At 56.8% G+C, this 21,459-nt stretch overlaps 1 protein-coding gene across 7 annotated transcripts; it reads right to left on the bottom strand.

The window, feature by feature from the left end:
• Positions 1-564: 564 nt before the first annotated feature.
• PLEKHM1 (pleckstrin homology and RUN domain containing M1) lies at positions 565-21,219 on the bottom strand. Of its 7 annotated transcripts, none has more exons than XM_082331596.1 (13): positions 21,177-21,219; positions 20,486-20,736; positions 16,884-16,972; positions 14,960-15,207; positions 12,944-13,579; positions 11,311-11,704; positions 9,152-9,392; positions 7,752-8,660; positions 5,837-5,982; positions 5,460-5,653; positions 4,935-4,998; positions 4,202-4,359; positions 565-1,357 (listed from the first exon to the last, which is right to left on the bottom strand). In XM_082331596.1, exons 3-13 carry the CDS (start codon positions 16,923-16,925, stop codon positions 1,228-1,230), a joined length of 3,162 nt encoding a protein of 1,053 aa, XP_082187722.1. In that variant the 5' UTR covers positions 16,926-16,972; positions 20,486-20,736; positions 21,177-21,219; the 3' UTR covers positions 565-1,227. The 7 variants fall into 7 exon arrangements, 3 of the variants coding, with proteins under 3 accessions (XP_082187722.1, XP_082187720.1, XP_082187721.1); XM_082331594.1 differs by having other exon boundaries at positions 20,291-20,736; XM_082331595.1 differs by lacking the exon at positions 21,177-21,219 and adding an exon at positions 21,090-21,106 and having other exon boundaries at positions 20,291-20,736.
• Between the last annotated feature and the right edge of the window lie 240 nt (positions 21,220-21,459).

The raw sequence follows: 21,459 nt of genomic DNA on the forward strand, positions 1-21,459 counted from the left end.
GTGGGAGGGAAGGGACGATGGCGGTGGGGACCCGCTGCCGCCCGGCCGAGGAAACGGCTCCTCGGGAGGTTCCTGCTGCAGGAAGGGCCCTGCCCCGCGGCTGAGCCGGGCTCTGCGCCGCTGCCGGATCCGGCATGGCCTCCCCGGGCAGGGGGATGGGACCCCCACACGGGGGGGCGTCCTGTGGGAGCTGCCCTGGCTTTTGGCCCCCCACCCAGGGACTCCCAGCGGGGTCCCCGTGCTGGTGGGTGCACCCCAAACCCTGCGGGGAAAAGAACAACTGGAGATGCCGACAGCAGTGGGGAGCAGATGGGAAGGAAAATGGGGCAGGGAAAACGGGGCAGGGTCCCCCAGTCACCCCACAAAACCCGGGAAGATGCAGGACGGGCAGGGGGGATGGAAGACAGGCAGCAGCCCCGTCCCCAGCCCTCCTCCCACGGAGACGCAGCATCAGGTCGGACGTGGGATTCAGCACCCGCTGCGGAGAAGCAAACCCTGAAGACATCTTCGCTCGTCGTTAAATAAACTTTAATTATTTTTGCATGAGGAGGGGTGAAAGGTAAATAAAATTTCTTCCGAGGATTAAAAGCAGCAGGCGGGGAGGAGCAGCCCGGCTCTTCTCTCCCCTCTCTTCCCGGAGGCCACGGTGATGGGTGGGCTCTCGGAGCGGGAGATGCTCGGCCGCCCCGGCGCCCGCGGTCCCCCCGGGGCACGCAAGGTCCCTAAAGGCACAAGTGTCACTTCGCCCCCTCCCCGCGCGGCTGCCGTCACCTCCCCGGAGCGGGGCAGCTTGTGCAAAACCCCCACGTAAAAAAATACCGTTTTTTTCAGTATCGAACATCCTAAAAAACTAGAGCTTTAATCAATGTCAGTTATCCACACCCTTGATTGGAAATCCTGATTCACACCCTGGAAAGCCGCCGGGTTTCCACCGGGAGGGGATGTCCCAGGTTGGCACCAGGAGGGCGACCGGGAGCATCCCCCAGCAGCAGCGGGTTAGTGCGAGTGGGGGACGCACCCCTCCAGGCCCCCTCGCTCGGCCCTGGGTGGGCAGAGGGTCCCTCCGTGGGGCAGGAGCACCCACGCCGCATCGCCCAGCACCGCCGGCTCCCTGGCCCCAGGGAAGGGTGGGCGCAGGATCAGCTCCCGGGCAGGGGGTCCCTTCCCCTTGGCGCTAGTCCGGCTGGCCGGGAGGCCAAGGGCAGGGTCGAGGTCGGTCCTCGGACGCTAAAGGCTTGGCTCCACGTTGGCCTCCGCCTCCAGCTTTCGCTGGTACCTCTGCCGGCGCTCGCAGCGGGGGCACGACTTGGCGCGGGCTTGGCAGTCCCGGTGGAAGACGGTTTTGCATTCGCTGCACCTAGGAGAAACCAAGGGGGAAAAAAAAACCCCAAATACCGCACCCTGTTGGTAACGTCAGAGCAAAGACTGAACTTCTCCCCACCAAACCAGACCTGGGGACACCACCTTGTTCTGTTTCCTGCAAGCGCTTGCTGAGCAAAGAGCCCTGGCCCCAGCGAGAGCCAGCTCTAGCTCAAGACGAACCTTGCTAGCAGGAGCAGTAACTACTCGAGCAAAAGATCCACCTCCAGTAAGCTCAGAGCAAAAGCAGCAGCTCGCCCGGAAAGAGTATTGCGGGCAGCTGCCAGCACGCTGCCGGTTTTTTGCAGATGAAAGAGATGTTGAGTGAGGTTTGTACCTCGCTCTCGGAGCGCTGACAGCACAAGAGCAACATTTCAAGGCTGAGACACCAAACCCTGCGACGGCGCAGGGCGGCGAGAGGCCGGCTGGGGCTGCGTGGCCGGCGGGGCCGGGATGCAGCTCGGTGCCAGAGCATGGACCCTCTGCTCGCCGGGGTGCAGCCAGGAGACCCCCAACCCCGACTGCGGGACCTGCACAGGCAGGGACACTGCTTGGGGACATCGGAGCCGCAGGCAAGGGGACGGGCAGCCGGGGATGGCGTTGCCTTTGAGCCGGCCAGCTCCGGGGATCTCTTGACAGCGCCTGCCCGGGACCTCCCTGCTCTGGCTCAGCGCCGCAGCAGGAATGTAAACAGCCACAAATGATACCTTGCGCAGGGCCGGCGGGGAGGAGACACCCCGCTCCGCGAGAGGCGTTCACTACTTATCTTGAGTCAACAGACGAAAAGTCCGTGCTACGAAGGCTGAGCTCACTTTTACCCGGTGGCGATCCCCCACCTCGCCAGTAGCAGCAAAATGCAGCCCATCCACATGCCGGCGGGTCAGCCAGATTATTTTTTTTAAATGCCCTCAAGTGCAAATACCTGGTGCACAATCGATGCGTGAATACCACTGAATGCCTTAATTTCTCAAAGGACGAGCGGAGAGGGGAGCGGAGAAACGCCCAGCAGCGCGCCAGGCAAGGGACCACGACATCGCAGCCTGGGTCAAATCCTGCTCCGGACAGGCGGCTGCAAACCCGGAGTTACTCAGGATATGGAAAAGGCTGGGGGATGGATAGATGGGATGGGGGGTGCTGCCCGGCGCCGTGCATTTTCCCAGCAGAATATATTTTCACGCGGCTTCTCGGGATTAGCAGCGGTGGTGGCTCCTCCCCGAGCGCGGGGGGATTTGCAATGCCGGGGGGTGGTTTTTTACCCTGCGTGTTTCTGAGCGAGCAGCAGCCGAAAGGCCGCATCTCCTGCCTCCACCTGCCAGAGCAACGGCTGCAGGAAGCGGCCGCCGCTGCGAGAACGTCAAGCGCCCGGTTGGGTTTATTGTTAGGAGGCGTTTCAGACGCATCCTGAGCGAGTGACGGTGTGACCCCGGCAGCTGGCTGTCCCCCGGGGCGGGCAGAGGGGCAGGAAGCCGGGTTGAGCTTGGCGAGGATGTTGGTTGAGCTGCTTTCCTGCTGCACAACCTCCTCCGCCAGGAAGAAAAAAAAAAAAAAAAGAGGTCAACAAACTTCAGAGCCCGGCTTTACAGGACATGAGACCTCCGGCCGGCTGCCAGCGGAGCTCAGCCCCGTGTGCCTGCTCTTTCCAGAGCCCGTACGCTCTTTTTCGAGGGAAAATTGGTCCCCTGGGGATGTCGTCCTCGATAACAAGCACAATGCTGTCCCTGCGGCAAGGAGGGAGAGCGAGCAATCCTGCTCAGCCGCCCTGGAAATATTTGCAGCCACGTAACGCGTGGGGTACCCGGGGACCCTGGTCGTCTTGGCGTTTTCTGCAGCTTCTGGATGTTGCTGCTCGCTTTTAGGGACCGCCAGGCAAACCAAGACCATGCAGACCGTCAGCCTGTTAAAATTCTCTGCTGGGATTATACTCAGCACCAAATAACCATCGAGATGTGGATCTTTCTCCACCTACAACGAACCAGGCTCCTGGGCTGGAAGGGTTTGATATCGATTTCTTTAGAAAACCCTGCTGGTGGGGATAAGGACGCCCCTAACACACCCCTCCGACTCCAGCGCTGCTCAGCTGCAGAACCCCCTGCAGCGGCTGACCCCACTGCAGGCAAGGACCCTGCCTGCAAAGGACGCCAGCTCCGCAGGCAGGAGAAAAACCCAGATGAAAGCCAGTGTCCCCCCCTGTCCTGCTGGGAACGTCCCCAGCCTCTGCCCAGCACGTCCCGCAGGGCTGCCCACTCTCTATGCCCAAATCCGTGTCCGCATGTCCTTCCTCCCCTCCGTGGTTGTAGGGGGGTGTACGAACAGTCCCACTGCTGCTTTTCCTTCTCTCCTGCAACCCCTGGAAGGGGCTGGACTGAATTCGAACAGGAGATATGTCGGCCACGTGAGTGAGGCAGGGGCAGGCAGCACCTTCATCCTCCTCCTCCTCCTGCCCCCGGCCCCTCTGCTGCCCCAGGACCCAGCACCCAGCGAGGTTTTTGCAGGCTGACAGCGAGGTGCTGGGTGGCTCTGCACATTCGATCTGCAAAGCCACCATGCTTGGTGACATCTTGGCTCTGCGAGGATGGTCCTCTCCTGCCCCAAACAGCCCACTTTTGGTTGGAAACACCTCGGAGCTGAGGGGTACCACGAGGACACGGGTACCGTGAGGACCTGGGTACCGCAAGGATGCACACCCAGCTCAGAGCTATTTCCAGGCCGCCCCGTGGCTACGTGCTTAGAAAGCAGAGAGCCCCAGAGAGGGACCCAGGGGAGGCTCCAGGCTCCTGGGAAAAGCCAGGCCGTAAGCTCGGGTGGCCTCGCAGCAGCGGGATGTGACGGAGACGTCACTCACCTGGTGGTAGTGTCAAACTCGAAGGGAAAAATGATGTCGCTGCTGTTGCAGATCTGGCAGATGAAGCCTCGCTGGGTGCACAGGTCGCAGTTGTAGACGTGATGGGAAGCAAACTGGAGCAGAGACTGCAGGAAGGCCTCAAAGGCGCCGTCGGCTATCTGCGGGGCAGAGAGAGGTCAGGCAGGCGCAGAGCCCGTCTCCCATCGGGTTTGCACTGTGCAAAATCCACATTACACCCATGCTTCGTGCTGCCACGTGAAGACAACGCTGTCCTCCAAAAACAACCCCCACCCCACGTGCCGGGGTCGCAACGGGACCCCAGAGAGCACTGGGAGCAGCACCCGCAACCTGCCAGGATGGGGCTCCTGGCTTTGGAGTCGATGCCAAATGCAGCTACCGATCACCTCCAACGTTATTTGCAATAGATACAAGTTTGGGTGGCGATGCATCAGCAGCGATGCTGGCTTATAGAGGGGAACGCTTCTCTTGCATGATCTCCACAGCTCTCGGAGGATACAGGCCTGTGCCAATTATTTTGGCAAATTAAAATAAAGGCAATTATTTGCCTTTATGCTGATGTGCAAGCTTGCAGAGTGCACGAGACGGATGAGAGCATGGCAAAAGGAAAATGAAGCTGTTTGAAACCTTCTACTGATGATGATGCAGTGCCATGCTCGACAGAAACTGGGACGTTTTCACCAGCAAAACCCTTACGACCCCGCAAAGCTCTCACCTGCCTCAGATCAGCGACGCTGTATTTGTGGGGACACTCCAGGAGGTAGTGCCTGTGATCAAGCCTGCAAAGAAGCACAGAGAAGGCGGCGGTAGATGGTTTCCACCACATCTGCAACAGCTTTGCAGCAAGAGGGAGCCTGGACGACGCAGACTCTTGAAGAAAATCACCGCAGACCTGATTTTCACGTCGTGCCACACATCCCAAATCCTGCCACTGGAAATCATGTGAGAGCATTTCAAAGGGGAGAAAAAAGAAAATAAATCTCTCCTCTATTTTCCCAGGTGTTTCCTGTCCAGCCAGAAGCTCCTTGGTCAGGAAGGAGTTTCCTGAGTCACATATCAATGTGTTGACCCAGCCAACAGATGGATAACTCCTTAGAGCAGCTGACAGGGAGCTAAAAACCAGCCCATGCCTTGGCAGCGTCGCTCCCCGCTCCAATGGCAAGCGATCAGGAGGACTGGGAGACCATCGGGGTGCAAAGAGGGGGATGCAGGTGTAATGTCACCCAGAGAGGGACCTCACCGCTTGCTCAGCTCCTTCAGGGCCCCGCTGCGGCACATGATGAGATAATCTCCCAGCAGCTTCAGCTGTTCCCTGCTCCGGCGGATCCGTCCCATCCTCTCCACATGGTCGTAGAGGCTCTCGTTGACCAGCTTCAGGTCGATCAGCGGCTGGTTACGGATCTGGGTGAGGAACTTCAAGGCCTGCTGGCAAACCTGGGGCAGAGAGAGGCAAGAGGTGGGCATGCACCGAGGAACAGCCCAGGAGGCTCGGAGGGAGGTCTAGGGTGGACATCTCCACCTCTGCTGATGGTGGAAACGTTCAAATGGACCTTCAGGAAGCGCAGGCAGACGCAGGAGCATTTTCCTGCTCCCTGCACCAACCGAGCCCAGACTTACCCCTCGTTTCGTCAGATCCCAGTTGTGGATGAGGCGCGAGGGAATCACCGTCTCCTCGTCCCGGTGACAGCTGTCGCAGTAGTAGAGACCGGAGAAGGCGCAGAGCTTGGGCTTTGCGAAGGAGAAGCCGATCTGCCTGGAGCAGCCTGCAGGGAGCAGGGATGAGGCGATGAGAGGGGACCTGTGCTGCCCCAAGAGCCTGTTCCCATTGCTGCCAGGACGGGGGGAGAAACTTTTGAGAGGCGGGGAATGGAGCAAGGAAGTTTTTGGAAGGGTTGGAGATCAGCTACAGCACTTGGATGTTCGGTGAGAGGTCCCCAGCCCCTTCCCAGTGGATTTAAGACCACAATGATCCAACAGGAGCTGCTTCACTTTTTCCTCTATAAAAAAAGGAGTCTAGACTATCCCTAAACCCACTTTTATCCATCAAGTTGTTCAATTGTTTTGTTTTTTTTTTTAGGGAAAGTGCATTCTGGAAACACCCCAGTGGTTTAGGGAAGAGCCTAAATCCCACCTGCCTGCCCCATCACCTCCTCCCGTAGCTTTGCCCCATTTTGCCTTCACTCAGCCCTTCTCTTTCCTCCCTCTGCCACAGGGTACCAAAACCCTGTCTGCAAGGGATCCTCGTCTACAAGGGATGAGGTCGGGATCAATTAAACCAAAAAAAGCCTTTATGATAGTGGTGGGTAACCCAGGAGGAACCCAGCTCGGGTCTCGGGGGAAATCGGCACGGTTTTTATAGCGACTTGAAAAGCGAGCGCATCTCATTTGGAGTCGGGAAGGCAGGAAAACCCTTTGTGCTATTTTTAATGGGTTCAGTTCTCTAGAATAACTGACCAAGCGTAAGCGAGCCTCTGCCATCCTCGGGGAAGGCTTTGCCACCCCATCCTTCACACTTCACACTTCGGGGTAGCTGGAGCGCATCCCCCCCCAAAAAAAATATTCATGGAGGTCAGATGTTGCTCTCTGAATTAATAATAAAAAAAAAGATTTTATCGCTCGTTACGCCCTGACATGTAAGGAAATCCTTCCTGTGCCAGGCTTGGGTGGCAGGCTGGGAGGGAGGTGAAAGCAGGGCAGGCAGCCCCCTAAGAAATAAAACACATAAAAACTGGGAATTTGTCTTTTCGGCTTGCTGCTTCCATCTGTTGGTAGGTGGAAGATGCAGGACAGAGCCTGGAGGGGAAGGCAGAGACCAAATAGAATGGAAAATGTATATATAAAAAAAGAATAGAGATTAAAAGAAAAACTAAACCTGCTGGAGGGTACAAGAAATATAACTGAAGCAGGAGAGAAATCTGAAGTTTAATTAACTTACCGAGGTAAAGAGCAAATTATACCTCCTGTGGAGGTCAGCGAGTGTTATCCCATTAAACCAGCATCGCCCCGCGTGCTGAGAGGCGTTAGTGGAAGGTTAAATGAATGTTTTGCAAAATCAGCTTGTCACACCCATCGCAGTATTTGCTCCTGTGCTGCATTACCGGAAAAACAGCATTTGCCCTTGACTGCGCTTTCCCTGCAAGCTGGGGCCACAAAATGCCCAAGAAGAGAGTCCTGGGCCTCTTGGTCCATCTAAGGTTGCCTTCAAGCCAAGACCCACCACTGTCTATACCATAAGCATCTTAAATGGGAGCCCAGTAGCAGCCCAGTTGGACCTATGCTGGGGTGGGATGGGGGTTCAGCGTGGGGGGACTCACCCTGTGCCCACAGGCCACCAAAGGTGCCACTGGTTCGGGACATGAAACCCCACCAAAGGGCTTTGGTGCTGCCTGGGGTTTGGATGGGGAAACCAGCAGCTGGCCTGCAACAGGTTGGCAGGACTCTGGGCATCTCTGATGGGATGTCACCTCATTAACACAACATCACCCTCCAAGATGGAGCTGGGTTTCTTGTTTTTGGCCAAGCCAACGTATACCTGCACAGATGAAGCTCTGCGAGTCCAGGCCCTTCTCCATGGGGATGGCCACCAGGTATTGCAACAAGAAGCCGTTTTCCTTCACGATGTTCTTCAGGATGACCTGGGAGTGCCCGTCCAAGCTGCCACCCAGCGTCAGCGCCTCCTCCGCGCTCTCCAGGTAGGACATGAGCACCCCTCGGACCAGCTCCCTCCATGAGGCCGCTTCTTCTGCATTCTCAGCCTGTAGCTTCAGGACAGCTTTGGAGGTGATCACTTTGAAGAACGCGGGTCCCCCAAGGCTTGTGTCTGGAAGGATGTCCTGGATGGTCTCTATACCGTAACTGTTGCTTAAAATTTTATCATTGTTTCTGACTTTAAAGCACTTTAAAGTTTCTAGAGACAGGGAAAAAATAAAAGGGACCCAAGTTTTGTCTACATCCACGTACAGAACAGCCTCTTTTATTGCATCCAGCTCCGGTTCGTGAGCTGGGGTCCAGTCAAAGCTGTTCCCAGGCACGTCGCTGTACTGGAGAAGGGCAGTAGAGTCACTCTGGATGGGTTGGCCTTCGCCACAGTCTTCTGGATACTCCAGCGTCTCCCACTCCTCCTCCTCCAGCTGAGGCCGGCACTTCTGCAGCGCCTCGCGGATCCTGTCCAACCAGTCCTCGGCCTCGTCTCGAGAAGGAGCTCGTAGGTAGAGTTTTTTCCCCAGGAAAACCAGCTCAAAACGGCCGTCCGAGTGCGTCAGCGCCAGTGACTCACACCGCAGCAGGGAATAGCTCTCGACGCAGATGCGGTCCTCGTGGTCCAGAAAGAGCCGGAGCTCCAGTGGCGACAGCTCACAGAAAAACTCCTTCCATATCCCCATGGCTCCTCTCCGCTCCAGGCTGCCCAGCTTCAGGAGCCCTCGGAAAGGGTTGGAAAGACCTGGGGCAAAAGCAGATGTCTTAGTTTAACCGAAAAAGGGGAAGCTGGTGGAGAGAGAAAAGCCAATGGGTGGCTCACAGCAAGCAACCAGAGGCATCACAGCTTTGAGAGCTCATGGACCGTGGGATGGGGAAAGAGTTTACAGGACCTCGGTCTCCATAATCTGCCTGTGTGCATTTGGGTTTTGAGGCTGAGAACGAGTGGGACAGCATAAAGGAAATGTGTCCCACAGAGTGGACAGAGATACGGGGACAGAGACACCCAGCGTACCTCCTCTCCTCCTAAAACACTTCCCTCCAGAGCTACTGTGGGCTCAGCAACGCCAAGGGAAGCTGCCCCACTGCCTTCTGGAGCTTTTAGTGCTGCCATCAGCTCAGCAATGGCAAACTGCGCTTCCCAAACTGCCCACGACCCGAAAAGCCCCCTCAGCCCCCGAGCACTGCCCAGCGCAGACACCTGACGAAAGCAGGAGAGGGGAGGGCGGCACGTACCCATCTGCCTGCGATGCACAACGCTGAAGCCCTTTTGTTCCCGTTCGGGTGACATTTTGGGCTTCCCGCTCTCCGAGGACGGCACCGACAGCCTTTCCAAGTCGAGAGCACTAATGAGCCCTGGGGCCGGACCCTCGCCAGCCCCCTCCGGCCCAAAGCCATTGGTGTCAGCTGTGCTTTCACTGCTCTCTCCCGGAGAAGGCCTGTAGAAATCATCTTCTGAGATCCAGCTCTTTCTTTTCTGTTAAAAAAAAAAATAGTAAATATATCAATTATCAAACTTACTGAACATCCTGCACCCTCAAAGACGCACGCCCACAGCGACCCCTCCACGGGGGCTGGTCCCGCGCAGACTGAATCCCCAGCAGCGATGCTGGCCGGCCCCACGCGGATGGCTCCCCTGCTCCCTCCGACCAGGGAACGCTCCATGGGGCTGTGTCAGCAGCCGGCAAATATCGGGATTATATATTGGTGGGACCATAAGGCTCACAATTGATCGGTTCTCTCCCTGTAAAATCATCGAGGGGCTCAGAGGGAGAGCACATTCCCTGCAGTAACCACATACAAGATATGTGGTCCTGGAAATATCTCTGATAGAGGGTGAGAAACCAGCCCTGCTGTGGAAGCGTATGAGCTTGCCCGGAGCAGCGGCACCATCGTTCTTCCAGGAAGAACAGAGATGGGACAAGGCACAGAGAAGATGCCTAGGATGAAAGAGAGACCTATGGCTTACAAGCAGATGCTACAAACACCAGATCTGATCAGTACAGGCAAAAAGTAAGGTAGGGAAGGCAGAGGAAACCTTTGTCTCCATATGTCAGGAGGGGATGAGACCCACAAGCAGAAGAAAGCTCGTTAAACTGAAAGAAAACATGGCTGTAACTTCCCCAGGAGTTTCTCTGGCCACAAGAATGGAGCGAGGTTCTGGGACAAGGTCCCCGAACAAACACCAGGAGCAAAACACGACCCGGCTCAGTGCTCTGGCAAAGGGGAGCAGCTTCCCTAGACCCAGCGCATCCCTTCCGGGGCTGCATCCCACCAGGAACGACCTCTTCACTACCCTACCCTGCTTTCCAAGAGCCTTTTATTCTGACCAACGAACTCAATGACAGCAGAAGAGCCATCACCACCCTGCAGTGAGGATCACGGGTGGCTTGCGGTGCAGCTCCTAACACACAGGCAGGCTCGACTTACTCCTGGACCAGGAATGCAGGTTGCTCCGCGAGTCATGCGAAAGCAGGGGGGAATTTCCTGTTGACACCGTATGTTATACATAGATTAGGTCAAACTGGCCCAACGCCACGAGGAAGCAGAGGAAACGGGATAACTGGGAGGGAGCTGAAAGGAGCGGGGACCAAAAAGAGAAACCGTCGAGGGAGGTATGAAGTATATCCTAACCTTGGCAGGATGGAAATGATGGGAACCAGGATGGAAACAATGGGAACTGGGATGGAAGTCAGTAACAAATTAGACAGAGGACAGGGCTGTTCCAAGAGCTTCCTAAAAGCAAAAGCAACGGATCAACTCCTCGGCAGCAGCAGGGGAAATCCACCACTGTTTAAGCTAGCCTAAGCACCAGGGAATGCCATCCTGCTCTGGGAACAGATGTGTTGTGTGAATATTTTTCCACTGGAAAACTGCAATTTGTTTCCCTTCCAGTCAACCCTTTTCCCTCCTCTTACGTGGACCATAAACAAAGAAAAGTCCCCATGAGAAGCTTAACTCTCGGGCTGTTTTATCAGCTTGCACAGAGCCTGCAGCCAGATTTGTGCAAGGGCTCATCACTCTTCAGATATCGTTAACAAAACCAAAAACTTCCTGTTGCAGCCCCTCTTGGTGAGGAACGGCTGGCAGGCCAGGCAGGGTTTCAAAAGCTTTGGTGCCTCTTTTACCAAGGAATACCAACTTTGACCCAATTTCTCCCAGGGCAGCTGCACGGACACAGCTCCACGGGGTCCAGGAAGGTGCTCATGGAGCAGGGAGCATCACTCACACCCAACTTGCTGTCGGGAGACTGGAAGCAGCGTGAAAGACGAGAGTTTGGAGAAACTGGTGCCTACTCAGAAGCTGTCACCAGTTTTATTTTCCTTTTCCATTAGATGTGCTGGTCAGGAGTATAAAAACAAGGAGATTGATAGCAAGTGAGCTGTAACACCTACCGGACAACCCAGCAGCGGAGAAAGGAGGTATTCAGCCGTCGGGCTGCGGACAGCCTGGCTTGCCTCGCTGCTGCTGACCGTGCCACTTCTGCTTGTCTCTCCTCCAGTCGGACTGCCACGCCGCGTGGCCGAAACGCCGGCTGTGCCGCTGGCTTGTGGTGCTACATCTCCATCCCCAACGCTGGCAGTCGCCACGTCGCCTGTCCCAGTGGAGCGTGGACTGTCGGCGCTGGGAGGCGGCTGCCGGTGAGCTCTGCGGGACGGTGCTGGGGGGACGGGTGACGCGGTCGGGGGGCAGGCGGGCTGCCGCGGGGAGCAGCCCAGCACGCTGGGGACCAGCCCTCCCTCTGGGGCTTCCAGGCTTGGCTTGGCTTTGCTGAACTCGGACAACACCCTGGAAACAGAAAAGCGACCAGTTTGAATGCAGCTACGTTAACCAGAACCTAGAAACCCCCCCCCAGTTATTGCAAATTATAACCACTCAAAAAAAGGGCTCAGCATCACTGCTCGTCTCCTGCGGGCTGGCAGCACTGTATGGCTGCAAAAAACCCCGTGGCACCACTCCTGCTAACAGAAAAACGTGTGATTTGTGCCCTACGGAGCAACAGTCGACCCCGCTGCAGGCAAGGACCCTGCCTGCAAAGGGTGCGTTTCCTAACTACGCCCGTTGATGGGGTTTAATTTCCTTCTGATGGACACCTGGTAAGGGAGGGAGAGCGCTGGGTGCACCCGCAGCCCCAGCCCCCCGTACGGCTCCCAGACATGTATCCAGCCACCGACCGCCTGCCAAATTTCAAGTGTTTTCTTAACCGTTAACGAGCAATTATTAGTGGAGCGCGGCCAGATGAGACGCTGTTCCCATGCTCCTGCTTCGCCACCAGCTAGGTTGAATTAAACCAGCCCAAGATTAAAATTCAAAACGACGTCTTTCCATCACGAGTTTAATCCAATCAAGGCAGGTTCTTCCACGATCATCTTAAGATGCAAAATCCTAGAAGCAGGTAACGTTACCGATGCAGAAGAACAAACTGCAGCTCTAAACCCTCTCCAAGACCCTTATCGGGAAGAGGGTGCCTTCACCAACCGGCACCCCGAGGCCAGGCTCCTTCAGAGCCAGGTTTTAAAGGTGGCATGGAAAATATTTACTGCTTACTCAGAGCTTATATAACCCGCTGGAAATCTTTGTGCTGGGCGTTTGGCAGAAATAAATCACGAGGATGACAAACTAACAACCTCCCGCCTCTAAATTATCTGCCAAAGCTGCAAATTATAACCCTTTCCTGTGACCAAACTCATTTCTTTCCCCCCGCAGAAAGCCCCGGAGCATCCCCCAGCGTACGCCAGGGAGATGTGACATGAAACTGGGGAGCAGTATTTTTCTGACGTTTCTGCCCCAGTAAAGAGGACAGACACACACTTCAGTGGCCAGGAGCTCATTTGCCATGGCAGCAGGGTCCCAGCAAGCCGTGCTGAGTGTTTCTTTTTACCTTTCAGGCTCTTTCCAGGAGGAAAAAAAAAAGCTTGTTAAAGAAAAACAGAGGAGAAAGCCTTCCTGCCTATAGAGAGAAAATAAATGAGAGCCCAGGAGCGGGCTAAAAATCCCTTTGAAGAGGAGATTTGGGAAAAGACTCACTCTTGCAGCGACCTGTCCAGGTCCTCGGCGGTGGCCGTTCCCAGGTCGGAGTCGCAGGAGAGCGGCTCCTCGTTCCGCTCGGGACTGCGGGCGCAGTGAGCCGGGAGGATGCTGTCGGAGCCCAGGCTGGAGGAGAGCTGGGACGAGCTCGTGGTGTTAAGGCTCAACGAGGACGACGTGAGCTTGGTTTTGCTGCTGGCTTTGCCGATGGGTAGGACAGAGGGTTGAATCTCGATCTCGTCCGACCCCGATGACTGGGAGATCGAACCCAGCGATGCTTTTCTGTGGGGTTCGGATGTCGAGGACGTGAGGGGCTCCAGCAGCTCCGAAACGGGACACAGACCCGACAGGGACAGAGGGGTGATAGTCCACTCGTTCAAAACCGCTGATTTATAGGAGAGCTCGAAGGTTAAGGACGTTAAGCCCTGCAAGTAGCTAAGGAGAAACTCGCACTCTTCGGCATCTAGGAGCAGAGCGGTCGCCTGGTAGTATTCGGGCAGCCGGGACCTCTCCCGCAGCAGCAGCTTCAAGTAACACTCCACGAGGCCATCGTTCAAAGCCAGCCTCAGCCAGGCTCGGCAGCGGCCAACGTCTGTATTGATAAAGATGAGTTGTTCCAGCTCTGAGACAATATTTCTGAGGAAAGGGAGAAAAAGAACAGCATAGGGCATGAGCAGCTCTGTTTTCAGTCCATCACGGGGTGCAGGAGGGGCAGATCCTCCATCAGGAACTGCCCAACCTGCTCTGCTGTGGAGATTAGGAATTGGGTCAAAAAACGCCGGGGAAAATCTCTTTCCTCCATGGAAAACGTGTTTTTTCACGGAGAAAAAAGAGCTCCTGAACTCACCAAAGCTAAATATACTGGTAGCAACCCCAGGCATCCCTCTGGGCGCTCCCCCCCCCTCTGGCTGGAGGCACCTCTCATGCATCGCTCGCCCTGGACCAAGGATGCGGAGGGGGAAACTCCCGCTGTCCCCGCACACTGGTGGGGCTTGCTCTGGCTGGATGCTCCTTGGTGACAACTGCGGGTCTAAATCCTAGCCTCAAATTTAAAATCAGCCAAAACACAGTGAAAACTGCTGTGGCAGCCCCAAAAAAAAGACCAGGTCAGGTTAAGCTCCTTAAGCAATCTCAGCCTCCTGACTTCAACCGTTCTCCCCTAAAATCCAACAGTGACACCACGCTCCCTAATCCTCCCTGGCCCCAGCTCACGGCAGCACTGCAGACACTACAAAAAACAAAGCGAAAGTTTTGTAAGATTTTTTTTTTTAATCTGTCTCTCAAGAAAGAAGAAAAAAACCTTCAAAGGGCATAAAAATATCCCCCGTAGCATGTGAAAGAGTTATTTTCATCTTGCTCTTTCATAATTTAAGAGTCAGTGATGGGGTTGGATGAGACTTTCAAAACTATTTGCGTGTGGGCTGTTATTTAGCGTGGGAGGACTCTGCTTAGGGAGTGGCTCAGAAAAAACCCAGCAAATAACAATAGTTACCCAGGCGAGACCTCCTCAAAGGCTGGCTGGGACACGGGGAAACAGAGGCCCACCACCCCCAGCAGATCCAGGGCCCAAGAGAGACCAGAACCCTGGGCCGTGCATCCCATAACCCGCCGCTGCCGTACACCAGTGCAGTCACTGGGGTCCCACTGGGGACATGGAGTCCCCATATACGGCCTGGCACCCAAAAATAAATAAGAAAGGAGTGTGCCCTAAGCTGGCAGCAGCGTTTCATTCCTTAACTGTTTGGGGAGATCGGCTCACGCCTAAATGGCACTTTAGCCCTCGCACGTGCTTTGCCCTCCTACTTGCATCTCCCAGAGGCCCAGGGAGCCCCGAGACACCCTGTGAGAGCATTTCTCCCTCCGACCGAAGGGACCGAGCACGCAGGATGCGATAGAGACGGATCTTTCCATCGAGCCATCCTCCTGCTCACCTTTCCCTGAATTTTGTGGCTTTTGCCCCAAAGAGAGGGGATAAACCTGAGCGTGCAAACACCTTTCGGCAGAGATGGCACTCACCGATGGGTGATGCTCTTCAGCAGACCCCAGAAGACCGGCTGGGGAAGCGGTCCCCGACCCCCTGTTTTCTTCCCTTTCCCTCCACTCTCTGCCTTTATATGCTTCGCCTTCAGCCCGTGCACGAAGACGGCTTCCAGGGCGCTGCAGAGGGTGTTCGCGTTCCCATCGTCGCTGGTTACAACGGCATCCGAGGTCACGTACTGCTTCTGCAACGCCTTGATGGCATTCACCAGTTGCTTCTTGATCAGCTGCAAGACAGGAGGTACACGCTCGCATTATAAAAAAACAAGTATTAGGAAAAGTTTCATATAAAAGGGTTCAAAAACTGCAAGGTTCATCCAGAAGGAAGCACCACGCAACTCCTGCTTTATCCACGTGCTTTGCGGCGGCTGTTAGGGAGCACTACAGCCGAACCGGTCAAGCTGGGCACTCATGCTCTTGGCATCACAGTTCATCTGGCTTTTTTTTTTTTTTTTTAAAAAATGAGTAATTTATGCAATTGTATCAGGGCCCACGGGGTTGCTGGGGCGGCCTTTAGAGCGTGTGGCGCTTCCTCTGCAAACACCAAATTGCTTAAGAGGATAGGGAAAAAAAGAAATCGGCTCTTTCCAGGCGCTTGCTCGGGGGGAAACGCAGGGATTAAATAAGCACGGGTGATAAACGAGAAACTCAAAGGAGGTAACCTGCAATAAGGGTTGCGATAGTGCAGATCAGCCCAAGCAGCACGTGACGCACTAACGAGTCCCGCCAGCAGAAATCAAAGCCATCGATCTCGCTCTCAGCAGCTCGTCTGTGTTGATTAACCCCCGGGCACTGCTGGGGACGGGCCGCCCCAAAAAAGATGCTTTTGGGAGGATGGCTGGGGTTTAGCTGCTGCCTCGGAGAGCCTTGGAGGGGCTTTGAAGCAGGAACATGGGAATTTTACCTTCCAACAGCTTTGCTTCCCTCTTTCTCACACCAGTTGAAAAGAAGCAAGTTCAGTGAATTTAACAATTTTACGCTGGTGAAGAGGATTTTTTATTCTAACGCAGCTGAGCCCGGATGTCTCAATCAACCTTATTGAAAATGAAAGTTGCACTTCCCAGCAGGCATTTGGCAAACACTGCAAATTCAGCCGGGACCCCATCAAACAATTCACGTCTCGGCATCAATCACGCAGCATTCAAGGCGAACGCCAAATGGCACCAGCCGCTGCGACTGGGGCAGGGCAGATTTTGACCCGAGCCTGGGTTGGCGGCACAAACCCATATTAAATTTCCAGCCCAGGATATTTTTTTCAGCATCTAAATAAGATTTCCAGCAGCTGTAGTTCAAGGAAAACAGCCAGGGGAACAGGCACGTTCTCCCTGCCCGTATCAGGGGACGCCTCTTGCAGCCGGAGCTTCTTTCCAGCTGCCCCGCAGATCTGCTAGCACAAGCAACCCACCTGCAAGCAGCAACCGTGGGCTAACAGGATTAAAGAGTGCAAATGATTTTATCTGTCATGCATGAATTAATTCTGCTGTGGGATGAATTAAACACCCGGTTTTAACCGCTGGGTTTGAACTTTGCTCATTAAACATGTTTAGACTCCCAAAGCTGGGTAAAGAAACTCCAAATATAGAGAGCAGCAATGCTCCTTCACCCAGGCATCAGGGCTGAGCGCCTTCCCTGCCCCACGCTGGGTCTTGCCACGAGGAGCAAAGCCCAAGGTAGAGTCTGGTGTGATTTAACTCACGGCCACCCCGTTTGCTTTAACCTCCCCCCACCAGCCAAGCCATCAAGGATCCTCTCTGCCGGAAAGCACGAGCCACCCTTCGCCCGTATAAACCATCCCAACCCCAGCCGGCAGCACCGACAAGACCTACCACGTCCCCGCCGGTAAATGGAATTGCACTGGGGAGTAACTGGAGCTATCTGGGGAGCACTGGGGTGCCTGGCTCACCTGTATGGCTTCCTTGGGGTCATTGGCGTGGCTCGAATGCATCTCAGCTGCTGCCGCTCCCCGTGCCGGGCGCTGCCTTCACATGTCACCTTTGGGACAAGGAGGAGGAGCACGTGTGAGCGCCCGTTCGGTTTACATCGAACCCACCTGCCAGGCGAAGGGCAGCCGGCGTCACACGAGAGGCATGGATCACGCACCAAGGCATTTTGCAAGCGCTCACGGCCAGACGGCTGCCGGATTCAAGCTGGGACCGATCCACAACTGCCATTGAAAGACGGCAGCTTCCCGGGAGCCAGGAGAGCTTCAAGCAAAACAGAGCGTGACCAAGAGACTGAGAGGGCGTAATTAACCCTTGCAAGAGGGAGTAATTAACCCTTGCAAACTGCCCGCGGGCAGCCCTAAACCTGGGCGAGAGGCTGGGCCGGTCAAGCCAGCAGTGATGCACGCGGGGCCAGGGACTGCTTCCCTTCTGTTTCTACATCACCTGCAAATGCCCAGGCGCCAGCAAAGGCGTCAAAACGCAGGCACTTAGCAAGCGAGCCTGAACGACGGCACCCAAAACCCACGTGAATGGCATTAAGGTGGCCCAGCAGACCCTGGGCAGAGGTGACAGCAGCTCATCTCTCTGGTACTCGCCAGAGGAGCGATGCTGCTGCCGAACCCGACCGGGACGGACCCTCTCGGAGGTGCCTGGGTGCTTGCCCCGATGGCACAGAGCTGCCTGGGAAGCCGGGAAGGACGGATGCAGGTTGTCCATCAGGTTTCCAGTTACTGGGGTCATCTGCAGCTGCAGGGTGTCTGCAGACAACAAGGGACCTTTGACTTCTGACTTTTGGCCTCCTGCCCTGTTCTTCAGAGCCGTCTGCCGAAACCAAGCTGTGCCTGGAGGCTCTGTCAGCAAAGCACGAAGCTGTCAGCGAGACGCCCGCCGCACGGCTGCATCCCCGCTCAAACACAGCGTGTCCTGCTGCTGAAAAGGGTCTGAGAGACGCTCCAGCACCAGCTACCGCCATAAAGCTTTCTAAGGATGCGAGAGGCTGGAGAAGAAATTTATTCCCTTGATTGGAAGCACTTGCCATCCGGGTGGAGGACAGAGCCCAGCAGCAGACAGCAGGGCTTGGGCATGCCCACGGCAGACCACGGGCTTGGTATAGCATCGATACGTCAGGTTTTATTTCCAAGCCAACACAAAAACCTCACAGCTTTCGCCAAGCAGACCTGACGGCCTCAACCTGCCCCTCTCCCTGCACCGTGAGCCGTCAGACTCGGGCAGAAGCATGGTTTGCAGACCAGCTCTCACACAGCCACGGCCGGTCCTGAAGGCAGCAGTGGCCCAAATCCTGAGCATCCCAAATCTGGAGCAGCCTAAACCCGGAGCAGCCCAAATCCAGAGCATCCCGGACCCAGAGCAGCCCAAATCCAGAGCATCCCGGACCTGGAGCATCCCATGCACATACCACACCAGCTAGTCCTGCTCGGAGCAGCAGGTCGAGAGCTCTTTGGGGAGAAGCCCTGGATCAATCCTCAGTGTTTCCAGAGTCCACAAACAGTTTCATAGAAAAGGAAACTGTTTTCGCCATGACTTGTCATAAGATTTCCTCTCTTTGGGTTGCAACACGGAAATGGGGGAGCGCAGTGATTACAGGAATGTTAACGCCCGGCTCAGAGGCTCGAGGCGCTGCTGAGGGATTTTGGGGGGAGCGAGGGGACACCTAAGCGACAGCAGTGGTCGAGAAGGACCACAGAGAGCCGTCCCCACCTCTGCCCTCCGCGTGGGAGGTTCAGGCAGCGTCAGGCTCCTTGGGGCCGGGCACCCTCTGCCCCTTTCCCTGCCACCTCCTGCACACACCCTGCAAGCAAGCAACACATCCCACCCACGACAAATTCAAGGTGCAAGAGCTGGGAGCAGAGACCCAAGGGTGGGAGAAGGACGCCGTGGGCACAGGGTGGCATCTCTCATGCCCGGAGAGGCAGCGTGGGTGCTTCAGCTCCAGGCCTGCACCCACTGTCCGCGCTCTCGGCGTCGGCCACCCCGGCATCCCCAGCCGGTCGCAGGGGCGGGGGTGACAGCGGTGTTTTTGCAAAAATCTCGTCCAGATTTTACTAAGTCAGTGGTATTCCCCCAAAACACATGCTCCTTCGCCGGCATCACCTCTCCCAGCAACTGCAGGGAGGAGGACACCCGCCGCCTTCACCACGCAACTCTCCACTCCCACCATGACCAGTCCAACCAGTTTGTTCCAGCACTGTGAATCCCCACGGCACCGCTTCTGTTGGGACAGCATTTTCCTGAATAACCAGTGCAACGAACCAGCTCCAAGGTGGATTTCACCTAACGCAAGTCTTCGGTGAAACACGGGGAAATTGGACCGGCAGCCCTGGCGCGGGGGCTAGCCAGCCCTAGAAGGAACCGGAGGGAACCGAAACACTTCCAGGCAGATCCTGGAAAACCACGGCTGTTCCTTGTGATCTTTAAAGGACAAGGGATGGGACAGATGTGCAAACGCAGAGACGAGCAATCTACAGCAGAAAAAAACCCACGTCGTTTCCCAGCCGTCACCACCCCGGCAGCTACGAAGGCAGAGCACAACAGCTCAAGTAAAACAAAGAAAATAAACCAAGTGAGAAATAAAACCAGCCAGCAAGCTGGCGTGGTTAAACCTACCGAGGAAGAGGGTCGCTGGTGTGAGAGCAGAGCTGTTTATTTACCAAACGGCTGCAAAACAGCCAAATTCTTTGGGAACAGCTTGTTTGAATCAAGCCTTGTGCCAGGAGAGGCAGAGACCCCGTCCCAGAGCTCAGCTCTTCGGTCTCCCAACAAGCGACGCTCTCGGAGTTATAAATAAACAGCAGGTCACCGCTCACACTTTGCGAACGGAAAACAACAGCCCACAATGACGGCGTGAACCGGTGACTCAAGGCCTGGACGCAGAAGCAGTCATTTTCCAAGCACGAGGGCTGCACCAGTCACCCTCCGCCCCGGGGCAACGAGGGCTCCGATGGGACCGTGGGTCCAAGGGGACCGCGGGTCCGAGGGCCGGTGTCGGGACAGCCCTCTCCTCCTACACAGCCTCTGCCTTCCACCCAGAGCCCGTGAGCACCCAGCCACGCTTACAATACAAGCCGACCCCAAGCAGAGGCAGCTCGGGAGGAGGAAAGTCAGCCGGCACAGCCAGGCGCTTGGCTTCTTGCAGGATAAAACCCCTCGGCAATAATTCGGCAAGGGTTCGGGCAGGGTTAGAGCCCAGCCCGCAGCAGCAGCAGGACCCTCACGGCCCGACTTCAGCTCCTTCCCTGCGCCCAGCCCGGCACTATGCAGCACCGTTGCGATCCCCACAGGCCTAAGGGACAGGGACCAACGCGCCACCCTCTTCCCCGCCGAAACGTCCTCCTTGCAGGTGACAAACCTGACGGGGTCGGAGAAGAGTCGCCACTGATGAACCCCTCCAACTTCTGCCCCCGCGGCACCGAGCAGGACGCCCGGGAGCAGCCAGGGGAGGCAAAGCAGCCGCTGAGCTCCCAGCGCTGCCCTCGATGCCGAGACCGTGCTGCTCAAACACTCAAAAAGGCGAATTTCTTTTAGCCTGTTGCCTGCTCCTCACCAGGCTACGCTTTGCCGGAGCCGCAGGGAAAGCCGGGGTTGATTTTCCCCAGCGTCGCAGCCGACAGAGCCGCCGCGCCAGGGCGAAGCGGGTTGTGAAATCCCCGGCGTGTCGCGGCAAGACGTTCCCGTATTTACGCTCCCGAATTTTGTGTTGTTTTGGATTCCCGGCGATCGAGTTTCCCGGTTGATTCGGTGGCCATCTGACAGGGCGGGCAGCTCGCATCCCTTGACGGGGCAAAGCGGGGGTCGCTGCAAGTAAGGCAACAAGAAACGGGTTCTTGAAACTCTGCATTTTCTGCGGGAGGCGGGAACTCCCCGCAACGCCTCGTTTTAAGGGAGCAAGTGTCATTTCTAGGGAGGGTAACGCGCGGTAAGCGAGAGGAGGCTGCAAGGCAGGGAGCAGGCCGAGGGGGTTGGGGTGTCAGGGCTGGAGGGAGCGGATCGAGGACCAGCCGCCGGCCCGGGAACCCCCCCACCCGGGGGGACCCCACCGGAGCGGGCACCGGGCCCACGGCGCGGGTGCGAGGCGGCGCAGGCCGCCCCCGCCACGGGGGGGGGATCGCGGCCGCGGGGGGCAGCCGGGGGGGGGGGGGGGCACGGACCGGGGCCCTGCCGGGAGGGGCCGGCGGCCCTGGGCTGCGGGGGGGCGCCCCTGCTTGCACCGCCCGCACCCCCCGGGCCCCGCTCACCGGCTCCGCGCCTCCGGCCGGGGAACCCGGAAGTGCCGGCGCGGCCCGGGCGCGCCCACGCCCCGCCCCTCCTGACGTCACCGCGCAGCGGGGCGGGGCCGAGGGGCGCCGGGCCACGCCCACCCCCGGGCGAGGGGCGGGGCTGCGGGGGCGCGCGGGCGCGCGCACAGGCTTGCACGCGCAGGCACGCAGACGTGCACGCGCATGGCAGACACGCGCAGACATATGCACACGTAGTCATGTGCACATGCATGCGCACACGTGCACACACGCGCACACGCGT

Source organism: Platalea leucorodia, assembly GCF_965183815.1.
Source record: "Platalea leucorodia genome assembly, chromosome: 22".
Taxonomy (NCBI): Eukaryota; Metazoa; Chordata; class Aves; order Pelecaniformes; family Threskiornithidae; genus Platalea; species Platalea leucorodia.

Bases quoted from the DNA above. Each gene is read 5' to 3' on its own strand.
- PLEKHM1 (XM_082331596.1), bottom strand. From the start codon at position 16,925: ATGCATTCGAGCCACGCCAATGACCCCAAGGAAGCCATACAG. The intron at 13,580-14,959 runs GTGAGTGCCATC...CCCTTTCCTCAG, and splicing joins CTGAAGAGCATCACCCATCG to AAATATTGTCTCAGAGCTGG. The intron at 11,705-12,943 runs GTGAGTCTTTTC...TTCTGTTTCCAG, and splicing joins CTGGACAGGTCGCTGCAAGA to GGTGTTGTCCGAGTTCAGCA.